Genomic DNA, 19711 nt, shown 5'->3' on the forward strand with positions numbered 1-19711 from the left:
TCTTTGTTCAGACAATAGCCCACACCTTCCACCACACTGGGAAAAAGACAAACATTCAAATGACACGGTAGTAGAAAATTAGGGCTGGTGAAAGCCAAACCCACTCACACCTGTCAGAAAGAAAACAGGCATGCTCAGGCCTTGAAAGGATTATTAACCCAGAGGAATAGCAAATTTCATCATTCCTGTCTACCCAGCAATCCTCCTGGCCTGCTTTCTTTAGAACTTCCCACAGACCAACACCTGAAAAGCCAGGACTCCCTGAGCAGGTATCACTTCATTTTATTCTTATGGGACAGAAGGCACAAATTCCACAGAATCACCTCAAGTGAAATGAAGAACATGATAAATGCAGTGGTTGACAAAGGTTTTTTCACACACAATTTTAACAGTTAACTCAGTGAAACACATTTAATCCAAGTCAGAATTAACCTGTAACTTCTCTCTTAAAAGGATACCCAGGCACTCAGCAATAGGACAAGGGGGCATGATGGGCTCAAGCTCTGCCAGGGGAAATTGAAGTTGGAGAGCAGAAAGAAATTCTTTGCAGAGAGAGTGCTCAGGCATTGGAATGGGCTGCCCAGAGAGGGGGTGGATTCCCCATCCCTGGAGGTTTTTCAGCTGAGCTTGGCCGTGGCACTGAGTGCCATGATCTGGTAAAGGGACTGGAGTTGGCCCAAGGATTGGACTTGATGATCTTGGAGGGCTTTTCCAACCCAATCCATTCTGTGATTCTGTGATCCCACAATTCCCCCATAATTTCAGGAACCACACCAAGGTTCTCCAGAGGGTTCAATCCCAGGTCTCACCTCTCCTTTTCCCTCTTGGCAGCGAACTCCAGGCCCCTCTGGAGAGCCTGGAACTGCCCTTCTGCTCCCTCCTCCCTGTCATTCCATGGCCCCATAACTCCATGATCCCATAACTCAGCAACTGCACAATCCTGTGACCCAGAACTCCCTGAAGGGAAATTCTGGCCAGGTGGGGGTTGGTCTCTTCTCCCAGGCACTCAGCAATAGGACAAGGGGGCACGATGGGCTCAAGCTCTGCCAGGGAAAATTGAAGTTGGAGATCAGGAAGAAATTCTTTGCAGAGAGAGTGCTCAGGCATTGGAATGGGCTGCCCAGAGAGGGGGTGGATTCCCCATCCCTGGAGATTTTTCAGCTGAGCTTGGCCGTGGCACTGAGTGCCATGATCTGGTAAAGGGGCTGGAGTTGGATCAAGGATTGGACTTGATGATCTCAGAGGGCTTTTCCAACCCAATCCATTCTGTCATTCTGTGATTCTATGGATGTGACACTGAGTGAGAATCCACCATGTCTTGATCCAACCCCACTGTGATCACCAGCCCAGGGCACTCTGTGCCCTGGGCTGGTGATCACAGTGGGGTTGGACCAAGGCTTGGACTTGCTGATCTCAGAGGTCTTTTCCAACCCAACTAATTCTGGGATTCTCTGACTGACACCACGTTCCAGTGCACTCTGCACCCAGGGCAGTCTGACACTACACACTTGGGAAATTCTCCCAAAACCAGCATTTCCCCCTCTGTAATTCCACAGAACTGCATTTCAAAAAGGGCAGTGAACATAAACAGCTCCCTGAAAATATGTAAATGATACTGAATAAATTATCCCCTCTTAAATATCAAGATTTGCAGAAACACAAATAATGCAATTCCTGCAAAATGAGAATGTGGCAAATCAGTGAGTGGAAGAGCAGCTTTGGGAATCTCCTGCAGCAGATGAGGCAGCATTAAATCAATCTCCCAGGCTCCCAAGGGAATGTTAGCAGAGCTAAGCCAAGCATGCAATCCAAGAGCTGGTGGGAGCTGCCTGAGTTCCTCCACACTGAGTAAATCTGTCACTCCACCACTAAAATGTGTGTGCAGTGCTGAGTAATTCAGCTAAACAAGGGTGGTTTCATTGCTGTGCTGCTTCCAGTGATGTCCCCAGAGCTGGGTATGAACAATCAGCCCCACAGAGCTGCTGTCAGGGACTCCTGGGAGTGGATCTGTCCAGCCCCAACACCAGACACTCAGCCAGGACTTCTCCATGTCCCAAAAATCTCCAGTTTCCACCTGTTTTCATGATGGACTAACTCTGTTTTGCCAGAAGCACCACGGGCAGTTCCCTCATTTTTTCCCAAAGTTTTCAGCCACGCTGACAACCCACTGACAGACTGAGAGTTTCTGAGGAACTTTGAGAAGTTTGGGGACAGCATTACCAGGTAAGGTCAATAAGGTTTAACTTTCAGACTGAGAGTTTCTGAGGAACTTTGAGAAGTTTGGGGACAGCATTACCAGGTAAGGTAAATAAGGTTTAACTTTCAGACTGAGAGTTTCTGGGGACTTTGAGAAGTTTGGGGACAGCATTACCAGGTAAGGTAAATAAGGTTTAACTTTCAGATTGAGTTTCTCAGGAACTTTGAGAAGTTTGGGGACAGCATTACCAGGTAAGGTGAATAAGGTTTAACTTTCAGACTGAGAGTTTCTGAGGGACTTTGAGAAGTTTGGGGACAGCATTACCAGGTAAGGTAAACAAGGTTTAACTTTCAGACTGAGAGTTCCTCAGGATCTTTGAGAAGTTTGGGGACAGCATTACCAGGTAAGGTAAATAAGGTTTAACTTTCAGACTGAGTTCCTCAGGAACTTTGAGAAGTTTGGGAACAGCATTACCAGGTAAGGTAAATAAGGTTTAACTTTCAGACTGAGTTCCTCAGGAACTTTGAGAAGTTTGGGAACAGCATTACCAGGTAAGGTAAATAAGGTTTAACTTTCAGACTGAGAGTTCCTCAGGAACTTTGAGAAGTTTGGGGACAGCATTACCAGGTAAGGTAAATAAGGTTTAACTTTCAGAAAAGGAGGACACAGAAACCAGAATTCAACACCCCTTTCAGCTGCACAGCCTTGATGAGTAATTCAGGTTTTCTCAGCTGTAGTAACACCGGAGTAAGAACACAAAGGGCTCCCAAAAATGTGACAATAGGTGTGAGTGAGTACTCTCTTTACTCTCAAAAGCCTTCAGGTATAACCCAGATCTCAAACGAACTCAGCTTTCAGCAGTGCTGCTGCCACTCCTCAAACAGCAGAGCTCCAAGAGAGACATAAAAATATGTACATTTTAAATTCTGGGGAGAAAACCCTCAAATCTTTGTGCTGAACAAGTTAAAGAAAACATAAACAAACTGAAGATTTTTATATGAAAGTCAGTCTAATTAAATGGCTTCATTAAACCTGAGAAAGCATTTTTACAGATGGATTTATTCCCTGGTACACCAATGCACCTTCTGGTCTATTTTCACCTTTTCTTATGGTTTTGAAAGCCACAGACAATATTTTAAACTCGTACTTTGCTCTGCAGGAGGGCAGATCCAGAGGTCTCACAGGAAATAAGGGAGCATTAGAGGAGCCAGGGATGACAGCTGGGAATAAAAAGCAGCACCTGCCAAAGAGTTATTGCCCACTAATTCCTTACAAAGCACATCCAGACCTTTCTCACCAAAAAAGTTTCAAACAAATCCAGCTTAGACTGGACTATTTCTTCAGTAGCTCTGAAACCATCCTGAGATTCTGATCCTTCCTTACATTTTTCTTCAGAGGGAAAACAACAACAACAACAAAATCCTACAACACTGGTACAAAAACACCCAGTTTTGGCTGCAGGTGTTCAGAACCCAAAGTCCAGCTCAGAGCAAGGTGGCACCTTCCCTGCCATGGCCCTTCAGCCCTGAACACCACAGACCTCAAGTCCTTCCTAAACTTCCTCTCTGAAAGTTCTTCCTAAACTTTCTCTTTCTTCACTAGGACAAAAACTTCAGCAAGGGCAATAAACCAACAGGTCCTGCACGTGATTTTTGTTAAGTTTTAAGGGAAACACTGATCAATACTGAATGTCATTTTTACCCACTAGAACTGTATTTACCAATATTACAGAATTACAGAATGGTTTGGGTTGGAAAGGACCTTTGAGAGCATCTCATTCCAGGGGTGCCACCCACTGGAACCATTCCTTGGATTTGGCTGCTGCAAACACAGCACTGGGTTGGAAAGGACCTTCGAGAGCATCTCATTCCAGGGGTGCCACCCACTGGAACCATTCCTTGGATTTGGCTGCTGCAAACACAGCACTGGGTTGGAAAGGACCTTCGAGAGCATCTCATTCCAGGGGTGCCACCCACTGGAACCATTCCTTGGATTTGGCTGCTGCAAACACAGCACTGGGTTGGAAAGGACCTTCAAGAGCATCTCATTCCAGGGGTGCCACCCACTGGAACCATTCCTTGGATTTGGCTGCTGCAAACACAGCACTGGGTTGGAAAGGACCTTCAAGAGCATCTCATTCCAGGGATGCCACCCACTGGAACCATTCCTTGGATTTGGCTGCTGCAAACACAGCACTGGGTTGGAAAGGACCTTCAAGAGCATCTCATTCCAGGGGTGCCACCCACTGGAACCATTCCTTGGATTTGGCTGCTGCAAACACAGCACTGGGATGTTGTGGACCAGTCTGAGTTTTCCTCAACCTTTAAGTCCACCCCAAGTACTCTAAAACCAGAGTTCATTGTCCTTTAAATAACTGTGCCTGGTTTTTGGATGGGCCTGGCTGGAGGTGCCCATGGCTGAGCAGCATCTTTGCACTGGAACACTGATCTGGCTGAATTATCCAACTCCAATGAGCAATTCCACACTGGATACAGACCCCTTAGAAGATAAGGAATGAATGTACCTGTTCCCTTCTTCACTCCTTACACCACACAGGCTTTAACTTGGCTTTAACTCCACCAGCCCTCCATGCAAGTACAATGGAAAAGTGAATTTATCAGCAGCTCTACCTGCTCCAAACAAGCTATTTCTAAAATAAACTATTTCCAGGCCAAGCTGAAATCAGCCTTTCAACACATCTGCACCAAGAACAGAATGAAAGGAAAAGGTACTAAGGACTGTTTGCTTAGTGTTGTATTCAAATGAGGGAACACAAATCAACAGAGATTTCTGTATTTAATTCAGAAACTCAGAGGTTGGAAATGTGCAGACTCATCCTGCAAAGTCTCCAGCACAGCAAGTAACACCTCCTGACAACACTTGGAAAGTGTCAGAAGCTCCACAGCTGATTTGGTCAGAAGCCTCTCCCCCTGGGAAAGCCTCAGCCCTCTCTGTTCCCTCTCCACACACACCCCTTTCTTATAAAAGATATTAAAAAGTGTAAACTCAAGCACCAATTTTTGTTTCTTTCTGCAGTTAACCCTTTCAATCCCTGTCTCCTCCCTCTGCCCTGGATGGGAAGCAGCAACTGAAATAAAACCTCACATTTAGAGCAGGAAAACTGTTTCCTGTGGTCTGTGCACCATGAACAGTTCTACCCTTGAGAGATAAAATATTACTTCATTTCCAATTTATTTTGAAACACAAGTATTTCAGTGACTGGCAAAGTTGATAAAATAGATTCTGCTACTGAGCCAATGAAAATTTCATCTAGGCAGGAATCAGAATTAATCCAGTCAGGAATCAGAATTAATCCAGTCAGGAATCAGAATTAATCTAGGCAGGAATCAGAATTGATCCAGTCAGGAATCAGAATTGATCCAGTCAGGAATCAGAATTGATCCAGTCAGGAATCAGAATTGATCCAGTCAGGAATCATAATTGATCTAGTCAGGAATCAGAATTGATCCAGTCAGGAATCAGAATTGATCTAGTCAGGAATCAGAATTGATCCAGTCAGGAATCAGAATTGATCTAGTCAGGAATCAGAATTGATCCAGTCAGGAATCAGAATTAATCCAGTCAGGAATCAGAATTGATCCAGTCAGGAATCAGAATTGCTCCAGTCAGGAATCAGAATTAATCCAGTCAGGAATCAGAATTGATCCAGTCAGGAATCAGAATTAATCCAGTCAGGAATCAGAATTGATCCAGTCAGGAATCAGAATTAATCCAGTCAGGAATCAGGTCTGTCTCCTCTTGCACAGTGTCCCTTAAAAGGCTGTACTGGTTATCAAGTGATGCCCTGAGCAAACCATAAAAATCCATTTATTGAGCTGAAACCAACACACCCAAATCAAACCTTTATAGGACAAACTCCCCTAAGGAGTTTCCTCCACCCACAAGAAGTTGGATTTAAGTTGCAGATCAGAAAAAAATTCTTTGCAGAGAGAGTGCTCAGGCATTGGAATGGGCTGCCCAGAGAGGGGGTGGATTCCCCATCCCTGGAGGTTTTTCAGCTGAGCTTGGCCGTGGCACTGAGTGCCATGATCTGGTAAAGGGACTGGAGCTGGCCCAAGGGTTGGACTTGATGATCTCAGAGGGCTTTTCCAACCCAATCCATTCTGTGATTCTGTGGATGTGGCACTGAGTGAGAATCCACCATGTCTTGATCCAACCCCACTGTGATCACCAGCCCAGGGCACGGAGTGCCCTGGGCTGGTGATCACAGTGGGGTTGGATCAAGGGTTGGACTTGCTGATCTCAGAGGTCTTTTCCAACCCAATCCATTCTATCATTCTGTGAAGCAGAAGATACACAAGTGAAAAGGGCTCGTAGAACAACTCAAGTTTCACTCTGGGCCATATCAGGTTTTTCCAACATGATACCCCCTCCCACTCATCTAAAAAAATAATCACCAGAACCACCTGCCACACAGTTGCCTTCCAGAGTGCTGAATTCTGACCACAGGCCAAGACATGCACCAAGGGTGGGAGGCTGGCACTGCCTCAGGAGGGGAGGCAGCAAAAGTCAATCAAATTGTACCATTCCATCCCAAAAATGCACAAAGGGGAGGAGGAGCTGAGGCTGCCCCATCCCTGGGAGTGTCCAAGGCTGGGCTGGATGGGGCTTGGAGAATCCTGGGATAGTGGGAGGTGTCCCTGCTCATGGCAGTGGATGGGCTTTAAGGTCCCTTCCAACCCAAACCATTCCATGATTCACTGACTTTTCCACCACTTTCTTCCCTTCCCCAATTATTAAACAACTGTCACTTCCCAAAGTGGTGCCTTTGGAAACCAAAGCCAGGCCATTCTGGGCCAGCTTTACATCCCCATCACCCACTACAGACCCATCTCCTCAGGGTTATCTCAGGAGCAGTTTTGTGACTCATGGAGGTTTTGATGTGTGGAGCCAGGAATCAAACTTAATATTATATTTATTAAAGGGTAAGGTCAGATCCCACTTGTCAGTAAATGCACATTTCTCATCAAGAGCCATAAGCAGCTTTTCCATAAGGAATTTTGAATAACTCAGTTTAACTCATTGTTACAACAACACTTTTATTTTTTAATAATTAGTTTATATTCGTGTTTTGGTGGATTGGGAACTTGTGTAATTAAATGTAGCTTTAAAATAAAAGCTTTTCTTCCCTTCCCCAATTATTAAACACCTGACACTTCCCAAAGTGGTGCCTTTGGAAACCAAAGCCCGGCCATTCTGGGCCAGCTTTACATCCCATCCCCATCACCCCCCACAGACCCATCTCCTCAGGGTTGTCCCAGCGGGGCTGATGAGGCTCAAACAGCCCAACCACCCTCGGGGCGCAGACAGGGCGGGTTTAGATGTGGATCTAAACGAGGAAAAAGCCACTCTGGACCCAAACAAAGCCCAGGAATGCCCTCCCTGTCCCGGGCAATCAGCCCAAAGCCAATTTATTTAAGCACTTTGAAGCAATGTGGGAAATGAGAGTGGAAATTGGCCCATTCTCACAACCATTTTTGTCTTTCCTTAGTTACCCTCCCCACACCAAAACCAAAACTAACCAAACTCTCTAAATAACTTTAGTCTGAATAACCAAGTTCTCTAAATAATTCAGAAAAAGGAAATTATGCACTTTCTCTCATCCCGTGTGATAATGAACAAGAAACAACTGTGAGACATCCCAGATATTTCCCTGAGTGGGACAGGAGCAACATGAGAGAACATGAGCAATGTCTCATCACCATAAATATAGAAATAATAAATATTTATCTATAAATATAAATAATAATTATAAATATACAGATTATAAATATCAAATATATTTATAAATATAAATTATATTTATATTTTATTTATATTTTGCTTTATATTTTTATATAAATTTTACTTTATATTTTTATGTTTTCATTTATATTTATAAATTTAAATTTATAAATATAATTCATATTTATAAATATATAAATAATAAATATATTCATACATATAAATACTATTTATAAATATATAAATAATAAATATATAGTTATAAATATAAATTTTATTTATAAATATAAATTATATTTATAAATATATAGATAATAAATGTAGTCATACATATAAATACTATTTACGAATATATAAATAATAAATATATATTTAGAAATATATATTTTATTTACAAATATAAATAATATTTATAGCTATATAATAAATATAGTTATACATATAAATACTATTTACGAATATATAAATAATAAATATATATTTATAAATATAAATTTTATTTATAAATATAAATAATATTTATAGCTATTAAATAAATACAGTTATACATATAAATACTATTTACAAATATATAAATCATATTTATAAATATTAATATTATTTATATATTTATATTTATATATATTTATATATAAATATATATAAAATATATATTTATATATTATATATAAATATAAAATATATATACTTATATATTTTTATTTATATATCTATTTATATTTATAAATATTATTTATATTATCAAATATAAATAATATTTATAAATATAAATAATATTTATAAATAACGATTTTTCACTATTTAGGAACACACTGAAACAAAACTGTTGCTCTCTGTGAAATGCCAAAACCTCCCACACCAACAAGGAAAATGTATTTTAAAGCTGCCTTTAATTACACAAGTTCCCAGCCCACCAAAACACGAATATAAACTAATTATTAATAATAAAATTGTTGTAACAATTGCTGTTGAATTTGTATTTTACAGTTTTTAAACAAATTATGTTTTTCACCACCGAAGTGAGAAAATCTGGAGTGTTGAAGATCTGACAAACCACAGAGAAATCCACGTTATAATAAAAAAAAAATCAAAATACCAGACTGGTTTTAGAGTTTGGACAACTTAGGAAAAGGTTGCAATAATTAAAACACAAGAAGACGTATGGGAATTAAAATTATTAAAATTAAAATTATTAAGAACAGTCAGAATCAGATGTGGGAATCTCTCCTTTTACCATACAGGATATTTGGCTTTTTTATTGGTGTAAGAGTATTAATCACAATTAATTGCAGAATTGCATCAAAGTAAATTAGGGAAAATTAGAATTCTTTTTTTTTTCCCTACAAATTTCTGCTTCTTTATATTTAAAGCATTTCTTTTATGAACATGGAGAGCATTATAACCCAACACCTTCAGTGGAATAATAACCACATAGTGATTATTTAAATAAACAAGTAGGAATTTGCAAAATGGATTAGAATCAAATCTTTTAAATAGAATATTCCTGTATTTCACTGACTCCGAACTGATGAAATTAAATACAAAATTATGACACTTTATACTGTATTACTTTCAGCTCCATAAAATTATTTTCTCTATTTCTTACACCTTTTCATATCCAGTAATTCACTTCTTCTTGCTACAGAAATTTCAGTTCTACAATTGATTTTCCCCAACAATGGCTTTTAGGACATCTACAATTTATGTAAATATTCAATGTATTATTTATCTTTCCAGAATGATAGATGTGTTATTAGGGCATGTAACTGCTCACAAGTATAAACAAGGCACAGTTTATTACCCTTGTTGGCAAAATAAATTAAAAATAACCTTTGGAACATCCAGCACCAGCCAAAAAGATATTTGTTATGAAAAGTAATTAAAAACAGGTTACTATATACAGTTTTTTAAGGTGAGATTGGCCGTGGCACTGAGTGCCATGATCTGGTAAAGGGACTGGAGTTGGCCCAAGGGTTGGACTTGATGATCTCAGAGGGCTTTTCCAACCCAATCCATTCCATCATTCTGTGATTCTGTGGATGTGACACTGAGTGAGAATCCACCATGTCTTGATCCACCATGTCTTGATCCAACCCTACTGTGATCACCAGCCCAGGGCACGGAGTGCCCTGGGCTGGTGATCACAGTGGGGTTGGATCAAGGGTTGGACTTGATGATCTCAGAGGTCTTTTCCAACCCAATCCATTCTATGATTTAATATTGATTTCAGTGAGAACAAACTGGACCAATTTCTGCTGCTCAGTTTGGCCAAGTAGGAGCGATAAGAAAACAGGCACTGTGTAAATCCAAAGTACCCCGAGGTGTTTCTTTCCCAGGTTTCCTTAAATCGAAGGAAGGGAACAAGTGGCTCCTCCAGTGGAGATGTCCCAGAGCTGAGGCACATTCTAAAGTTTTTGGCATGGAATTGCACCTCACCCCGAGGAAACCTGCCCACGAGGGAAAGTTCCTGCATAATGAATGACTCCAGGTGTGACTCAATTAATTAACACACCCGAGCGAGCCCGGCCAGCCCTCCCAGCTGACCCTGCACAGCCCGCAGCGAAATGCGCCTTTATCTCAATTAGGGCTGGGCTGTTAAGATAGGGCTGAGCCCATCTGACCTCGGGGTGACACCAAACCTTGGGAACCATTCCCAGCCGCGGTGAAAGGACGGGATGATCCACTGTGCCACTTGCACCACCCGAAGAATCACAGAATCACAGAATGGATTGGGTTGGAAAAGCCCTCCGAGATCATCAAGTCCAACCCTTGGGCCAACTCCAGTCCCTTTACCAGATCATGGCACTCAGTGCCACGGCCAAGCTCAGCTGAAAAACCTCCAGGGATGGGGAATCCACCCCGTCTCTGGGCAGCCCATTCCAATCCCTGAGCACTCTCTCTGCAAAGAATTTCTTTCTGCTCTCCAACTTCAATTTCCCCTGGCAGAGCTTGAGCCCATCGTGCCCCCTTGTCCTATTGCTGAGTGCCTGGGAGAAGAGACCAACCCCCACCTGGCCAGAACTTCCCTTCAGGCAGTTCCAGACAGTGCTGAGGTCACCTCTGAGCCTCCTCTTCTCCACGCTGAACATCCCCAGCTCCCTCAGCCTCTCCCCACAGCACTTGTGCTCCAGTCCCTTCTCCAGCCTCGTTGCTCTTCTCTGGCCCCGCTCCAGCCCCTCAAGCTCTTTCCTCAACTGAGGGGCCCAGAACTGAACACAACACTCAAGGTGTGGCCTCCCCAAGGCAGAGTCCAGGGGAAGGGTCACTGCCCTGGGCCTGCTGGCCACGCTGGTTTGGATCCAGGCCAGGATCCCCTTGGCCTTCTTGGCCACCTGGGCACACTGGTGGCTCCTGTTGAGCTTCCTGTCCCTCAGTCTCCCCAGGTCCCTCTGCCTGGCTGCTCTCCAGCCACTCTGTGCCCAGCCTGGAGCGCTGCAGGGCTTGGGGTGGCCAAAGGGCAGGACCTGCACTTGGCCTTGTTGAACCTCATCCCATTGGAATCAGCCCATCCCTCCTGCCTGTCCAGCTCCCTCTGCAGAGCCCTCCTGCCTGTCCAGCTCCCTCTGCAGAGCCCTCCTGCCTGTCCAGGTCCCTCTGCAGAGCCCTCCTGCCTGTCCAGCTCCCTCTGCAGAGCCCTCCTGCCTGTCCAGCTCCCTCTGCAGAGCCCTCCTGCCCTCCAGCAGGTCGACACTCCCAGCCCCGGTGGTAGGACAGGATGATCCCCTGTGCCACTTCCACCAGACGAGGAGCTGCCCAGGGCAATGCCCAGCTCAGACACACCTCGAGAGCACTCTGGGGACATCGGTGACACTTGTCCCGATGCTCCCGAGCAGTTGTGACAGCGCTGCTGATCGGCGTTAATGTGTTAAGCCCTAATAAACTCCTCGGGAGACGGGAGACTTAAGAGCAAATCTTTGTGCTGTTTAACTTCAGCCACAGCAAATCAAAGGCAAAGCTCCTCGGTTTAACAGCCCCCGGGGCTAATCCTGATACACAGGTATCAATCAAACAGGATGTTAACGAAACACCAGCCTGGGCTGGAAGGAAGTTTGTCTGCCACAAAATACTCTGCAGGTGAAAGCACAGAGGGTCAGAGCTGAAAACTGAAATAAGGAATGTGTGGGAATGTGCACTTGGGAGGAACATCCCTGCTCAACACGGTGGGTCTCAAAGGGAGAGAGAAAAACACGGGACCTGAAGGCAGGGAGAGATCCCAACAAAACAGAGATGACAACCCCCAGTGCCAAACGCACTGCAGTGATCCCAGCAGCCTCCAAACACACCCAAAGTAAGTAAATAAACACAGGTGCTGAACCCAGACTGAGAAATCACCTCACCTGGGAACCGAGTTTCCCCCATGCACAAATAATCTGGCTGTGTCCAAGCAAGCAAACAAACCCCACTCCTTTCCTGAGCAAAGTTTGCTGTCTTGGTTTCACCGAGTTTTGCACAGAAATAAAAAATCTTTGGTTTTCTTACTTAGATTTCCATGGAGTCCTCCTGAGGGATTTGTGTTTTACAGAATATTTGCATGGTTTGAACTGAAGTTATCCTCTCTGCTGGCCTCCTGTTTTACACACTCTCTAAAAAATAAAACTATTTGACTTCATAACAGAAATCACATATATAAAAATGTTTAGGCATAAAAGTATGTTCAAAACAATATGAATGTAGGAGCAGGTGTTAACAGCCTTTTTAAAATATATTAGACAAGCACTGCCATTCCATCAATGATCTTGTGTGTGTTTGTGCACATATTTCAGTCCTCCCGACTGAACTTTCCTAGTTCACTGCATGAAAAGAAAATATTCATTATGGATATTTTTGCTTATCCAGTTTAACAAACAAAAGGACTATAATTTGTACAAAGGTACAAGTTCTCTGCTTTGGAAGGAGAATGAATGTGCTGCTTCAGAAGCATCACCAGCTCCAGGACTCTCAAAGAGAGGAACAATTTATGTTTCCAGTGTTACAACAGAAACTGAACAAACTAAGGGATGGAGGAAAAAAAATACAAGTTAACTAATTCCAGCCTAAATAATCAGAATTGAATGCTGTATTTAATGGTCAGAGAAAGATCATCCCGAGGGGATCACTGAAGGCCTGAGAAGGTCCCTTTTTGCTGGTCCTCTGTCCAAAGGATTCAGCAGCATCGAACCACGTCCTGAACTTGCCATTCCCACACTTTCCCTCCCTGCCAAACACCAAAGGAATGGGGTGCCCAAACACGGATTTTAGTGAAGCTCTGACCAAGCAATCCCGGTGCCATCAATCCCCACCACACCCGCAGCTCCCTCACAACTCGGGAAAGTTCATTTCCAAGCACCTTCAGCCTGGATGTGCCTCATTACTAAACATGATTTTTTCTCCCCCACAATGTGCAACTCAGCAATCTCCAGTAGTTTGTATTCAAATAAAAAACACAGTTACGTGATAAGAAACCAAACTAGGGCTTATCTGTTCTGCAACTTTCCCCCCTCTCACCAAAACAATTCATTAGCATTAGGAAATACAGTTCTTACTCATCAGAAAAAAACACCACCGAGTGTTCCTGCTCAGTGTCTGAGGCTCACGAAAGGACCTGTTAGTGCTGCTGTTTAACAGAGATCACTGTCCCACGTGGATTTAAAAATAAACCCACACGATTTTCTTCCTCGGGTTTAATTTCGAGTAAATTATAAACACTGGTAACATAAACATGTTACAGAAGAGAAACCTAATTCTTTCACAGCTGGAATCTCCAAGTGAGAGAAATGAGCTACTGGTTTGTGAAATGCTGCGAGTGGATATAAATCTCTGATACTTGTACAGTTCCAGAATACTCATCAGGAATAAATGCATCAAAATCTGCAATTTTGTATATAAAAAAGATCAATCACAAACTACTTAACTCATGTCTGTCCTAGAGAAACTTGGTTGTAAAGAGCAGGACAGACAGACATGTCACTCTGAATGATTTTAAACTCTGTAAATGTGTAAATAATGTGGGTTTTTCTGTGGAAAACAGCTCAGATGAAGCCACAACACACTGTGATACAAGACCTGTCTGACTGCACCCAGCAAGGGTAAAACATCAGCTACTCTCAGGGCTCAAACACCTTCCACAAGGTGCACCCCAGCAAAAACCTGAGCTAGAAAAAGGCCTTGGGACACTCGAGAAATGGAGATGTCAGAAATGGGTATGCAGAGACCTCTCCCCTTGAAAAATCCCTTTCAAAATACATCAAGCTGATCACAGCAGTATTTGCTATGAATTACAGCTGGTTAGGTGTTTCTCCAATATTTAAATTACTGTCATCTGCAACAGCCTCTCCTAAAGGGCTTTACAGATAATTAAAAAAAAACCTACATTAAGAATTATCTGTGTAACACAGGGAGAAGGGCAGCTCCATGAATGAAACCATCACTCCACGGCAATAATCTGAATAATCTATGAATAGCACAGTATATATAATCCTGCCTGATGCATCCAGCACGATGCTTATTTATTGCTTCAATCATTTCATTTTGGGACTATTACATAATATATCAGAGCCATATGTCAGTGCAGAGAAAGCAAACCTCACTCTCACAGAAAAGCAACTTTGTAGGACAACACTAAAGCAGTTTTACTTAAATATAAATCTAATCTTCTTCTCAATCATTTAAGCAGCCCATGAGCAGCTGGTTTGCTTGAAATCCTACAGTAATTCTTCATTAAGTTCAAAACAAACTATGATTTATCAAAATAATTTTTAAAAGTAATGTATACATTAAATGCAAACACAGCACTGCAAAGTAGACTTGCAAGACCGAGGAGACCAAATTGGTCTCCAGTATTTGGTTCATCAGTACCACAATGTTGTTGCTTTTAACTACAACCCCACGTTCTAGCAGAGTTACTCTTCAGGAATTACTGCAAGCTTTGATCACAGTGTATCACACATAGTAAACAGCAAAACAAAATAAAACCCCACAACGGTGAGACAGAGATTCCTTAAAATATCACCAGTGGAACCAAGGAGGAAGGCACGGAGCCTCCTCTGACAGCTGTAACCTCTGCAAAGCAAAGCCAATCCACGGGCACAGAGTTTGGCTGAGGCGGAGACACGAATTCATTGAGCAGAGTCTGGAGGTGCCTTTATACTCTCGGCTCTGCCTGCACGTACAGACACATCAGGAGAAAACAGCCTCTGCCTACGCTTACACAACCCCAGGAGCACAAAATAAACCTCAGTCAGACAGGAAAGATGCTTAAAGACCAGCGACACAAGTCACTACACTCGGAGGACACCAGAACCGCGGGCAAGCGTTTTCCAAGTTCTCCTACTGCTCACCAAAACCCCCAGAAACTCTCAGTAATTAACTGGACAAAAGCTTCCCTCCCACGTGTTACACTACAAGAAGAACACACGTCACATTATCCAACTTGAACACTCCCTGGCTGATCTAGAAATAACACTCAGAGGTCCAACACTCCATGTGACGGCTCCAGCTGACGCCTCTGACACGCGATGCACACCAAGCAACACAGAGCAGGGGTGTGAAACAACCCCAGGGGTGGCTGCAAGGACAGAGCCACTGTCCCACACAGGGAGCAAAGCTGCTGTCCCCTCCTGCCCCACATGTGCACAGTGTGTGTGTCCCGGGCTGTTCCCTCCAACCACCCGACAAGTCACAGTGTGTGTCCCGGGCTGTCCATTCCATCACCCCAACAAGTCACAGTGTGTGTCCCGGGCTGTCCATTCCATCACCCCAACAAGTCACAGTGTGTGTCCCGGGCTGTCCATTCCAGCCCCCGTGAAAAGTCACAGTGTGTGTCCCGGGCTGTCCATTCCAGACCCCTACAAGTCACAGTGTGTGTCCCAGGCTATCCATTCCAGCCTCCCGACAAGTCACAGTGTGTGTCCCGGGCTGTCCCTTCAGCCCCCCCGACAAGTCACAGTGTGTGTCCCGGGCTGTCCATTCCACCCCCTGACAAGTCACAGTGTGTGTGTGTGTCCCGGGCTGTCCATTCCACCCCCTGACAAGTCACAGTGTGTGTGTGTCCCGGGCTGTCCATTCCACCCCCTGACAAGTCACAGTGTGTGTCCCGGGCTGTCCATTCCACCCCCTGACAAGTCACAGTGTGTGTCCCGGGCTGTCCATTCCACCCCCTGACAAGTCACAGTGTGTGTCCCGGGCTGTCGATTCCAGCCCCCCCACAAGTCACAGTGTGTGTCCCGGGCTATCCATTCCATCCCCCTACAAGTCACAGTGTGTGTGTTCCAGGCTATCCATTCCATCCCCCTACAAGTCACAGTGTGTGTCCCGGGCTGTCCCTTCAACCCCCTGACAAGTCACAGTGTGTGTCCCGGGCTGTCCCTTCAGCCCCCCCGACAAGTCACAGTGTGTGTCCCAGGCTGTCCATTCCATGCCCCCCACAAGTCACAGTGTGTGTCCCAGGCTGTCCATTCCATGCCCCCCACAAGTCACAGTGTGTGTCCCAGGCTGTCCATTCCATGCCCCCCACAAGTCACAGTGTGTGTCCCAGGCTGTCCATTCCATGCCCCCCACAAGTCACAGTGTGTGTCTCAGGCTGTCCATTCCAGCCCCCCACAAGTCACAGTGTGTCCCGGGCTGTCCCCGGGCTGCACGGGGCGTGTGTCCCAAACCGCAAGGACTGACAGACCAACACGCCGCTCGGCGCTGCCACGACACGAAGCAGCCGCGGGGTTCGGCTGGAGGGGAGGAACCCGTCCCGCTGCCGGTGTCCCCCCGACAGGGAGAGGCCGGCACGGACCCGCTCGCTGCCCGTGCAGAGGCACAGCAGAGCACGCTGCATCACTCGGCAGTTCCACGCCGCCACCACTTCCCGGCTCCAGCCCGAGCGAGTTGACAGCCACTCACAACAACACGATCGGCGGGAGTAACATCAGCTTTAGCTCACAACGCCGCGAGCACTCGGAGCTTCTCCGGCATCCTGAGCTCCTCCGACACCCCGAGCCGATCCACTGCTCCGGCACGCCGAGCCGCTCCGGCACCCGAGCTGACACCCCGAGCCGCTCCAGCACCCGAGCACCCCGAACTGACACCCCGAGCCGCTCCGGCACCTGAGCACCCCGAACCGACACCCCGAACCAGCTCTGTCGGACCAGCACCCCGAGCTGCTCCGGCACCCGAGCACCCCGAGCTGACACCCCGAGCCGGCTCCAGCAGCCTGAACTGACAACCCGAACTGATACTTCGAGCCGCTCCGGCACTCCGCGCCCGCTCACCGCTCCAGCACCCACAGCTGCCCCGTCACCCCGTTCCGGCACCCGAACACGCTGCTCCTGCATCCCAGCATTTTGTCCAGGCAGCCAAGCACTCTGCTCCGGCACCCAAACACCCTGCCCCGGCACCCCACTCCTGCACTGTGCTCCGGCACCCAAACACCGTGCCCCTGCCCCCCACCCCTGCACTCTGCTCCGGCACCCGAGCACCCCGAACTGACACACCGAGCCGCTCCGCTGGGCCAGCACCCCGAGCTGACACCCCGAGCGGCTCCGGCACTCCGCGCCCGCTCTACCGCTCCAGCACCCAAAGCTGCCCCGGCACCCCGCTCCGGCACCCAAACACCTTGCTCCTGCACCCGAACACCCTGCCCCGGGGGCACCCTACTCCTGCACCCCAGCATCCCGCTCCTGAACCTGAGCACTCTGCTCCCGCACTTGTGCATTCTGCTCCGGCACCCGAGCACCCTGCCCCGGCTCCCGTGCATTCTGCTCCGGCACCCGAGCACCCAGCTCCGGCACCCCGGCACCCGAGCACCGTGCCCCGGTACCTCAGCATTCCGCTCCGGGACCCCGGCACCCGAGCACCCTGCTCCTGCATCCTGCTCCGGGACCTGAGCACCCTGCTCCTGCACCTGAACACCCTACTCCTGCACCCGTGCACTCTGGTCCGGCACCCGAGCACCCTGCCCTAGCACCCGTGCATTCTGCTCCTGCACACCAGCACCCTGCTCCTGGGCACCCTGCTCCGGTACCCCAGCACGCCGCTCCGGGACGTCGGCACCCTAGCACCCTGCTCCGGCACCCTGTCCTAGCACTCCAGCACCCTGCTCCTTCACTCCGGCACTCTGCCCCGGCACCCGAGTACCCTGCTCCTGCACCCCGGCACCCTGCCCCGGTACCTCAGCACGCCGCTCCGGCACCCGAGCACCCTGCTCCTACACCCTATCCTAGCACCCCGGCACCCTGCTCCTACACCCGGGCACCCTACCCCGGCACCCGTGCATTCTGCTCCGGCACCCTGCCCCGGTACCTCCGCACGCCGCTCCGGGCCCCCGGCACCCTGTCCTGGCACCCCGGCTCCCCAGCACCCTGTCCCGGCACCCGTACGTTCTGCTCCCGCACCCTGCCCCGGTACCTCCGCACGCCGCTCCGGGACCCCGGCATCCTGTCCCGGCACCCCAGCATTCTGTCCCGGCACCCCGGCTCCCCAGCATCCTGTCCCGGCACCCCGGCTCCCCAGCACCCTGTCCCGGCACCCCGGCTCCCCAGCACCCTGTCCCGGCACCCCGGCTCCCCAGCACCCTGTCCCGGCACCCCGGCTCCCCAGCACCCTGTCCCGGCACCCCGGCTCCCCAGCACCCTGTCCCGGCACCCGTACGTTCTGCTCCCGCACCCTGCCCCGGTACCTCCGCACGCCGCTCCGGAATCCCGGCACCCTGTTCCGGCACCCCAGCATCCTGTCCCGGCACCCCGGCTCCCCAGCATCCTGTCCCGGCACCCAGGCTCCCCAGCACCCTGTCCCGGCACCCGTACATTCTGCTCCCGCACCCTGCCCCGGTACCTCCGCACGCCGCTCCGGCACGCCGCGCGCGCTCCACCGCTGGGGCACCCACAGCCGCCCCGGCATCCCGAACCGCTGGGGCGCCGTGCCCCGCTCCTCGGCCGGGGCAGCGCGGTGCGGCCGTGCCCGGCGCTGCCGCTGTCGCCGTCCCCGTCCCCGCCGCCCTGCCCGCCCCGCTCCGTCCCTGCCCGGCGGCCGGCGCGGCTCAGAAGATGGCGGCGGGCGGCGCGGGGCCCGCTGGCGGCGCCGGAGCGCGGCCGTGGCTGCGCCGTTTGCGCAGCGCCCCGCGGGCTGAGCGGCAGCGCCGGCGTAGCGCGCTTGGTGAATCGCGGCCGCCGCTGCCCCGCGCGGGGGGTGCCTGTAAACAATGGTGCCCCCCCTGCGCCGCGCCGCCTTACCGATTCCTCCTCCTTCTCCATGCCCGTGGGCATCTGCGGCACGGCCCGGTTGATGGAGACGCAGTCGTTGAGGTCGGGCATGTCCTTGCCGCGGTAGATGGGCAGCGGTTTGGCGGCGTCTAGCGCCCGGGCGCGGAAGGAGAGTTTGCTCATTGTCTCCCCCTCACAATAACACCCCGGGGCCGGGCGGGCGGGCGGGGAGGGGGGGGGGGCCTTCAGCGCGGCCTCGCCGCCGCCTCGCCGCCGCTCCCGCGCCGCGCCCGCGCCACCATGGAGGGTCCCGCGGCCCCGGCGCAGGTCCCGGCGGGGCCGCCCGCAGCTCGCCGCGCACGCCCCGCAGCCCTAGATCCGCGCCGGGCTCGCTCGCTCCGCTCCCTGCGCCATGGCAAACATGGCGGACATTACCCACGGCCGCCAGCCGTCCCGGCAGCCCGCGCGGCGAGAGCGCCGCTGCGCGCGCAGCCGAGGGCGGGAGGCTGAGGGAGCCGCGGGCAGCCTGAGGGGGCGGCGGGGCCGGAGCGGAGCCGGAGCCGGGCGGGAGCGGAGCGTGCACCGAGTGACAGCGGAGTGTGCG

At 48.8% G+C, this 19711-nt stretch overlaps 1 protein-coding gene across 2 annotated transcripts in view; it reads right to left on the reverse strand.

Annotated features, from left to right (window-relative positions):
* The window catches only part of EPC2 (enhancer of polycomb homolog 2), a 47257-nt gene extending 27700 nt beyond the window's left edge, over positions 1–19557 (reverse strand). Inside the window, exon 1 of one of the 2 annotated variants that reach the window (XM_071562420.1) lies at positions 19138–19557. In XM_071562420.1, the coding sequence (XP_071418521.1) occupies positions 19138–19290 (153 nt within the window). In that variant the 5' untranslated portion in view covers positions 19291–19557. Of the gene's footprint in view, positions 1–18739; positions 18932–19137 lie in introns of those variants that run through there. The other variant, XM_071562421.1, reaches the window with a different exon arrangement.
* Positions 19558–19711: the final 154 nt, after the last annotated feature.

The sequence above is a fragment of the Pithys albifrons genome, chromosome 8, assembly GCF_047495875.1.
Source record: "Pithys albifrons albifrons isolate INPA30051 chromosome 8, PitAlb_v1, whole genome shotgun sequence".
NCBI lineage: Eukaryota > Metazoa > Chordata > Aves > Passeriformes > Thamnophilidae > Pithys > Pithys albifrons.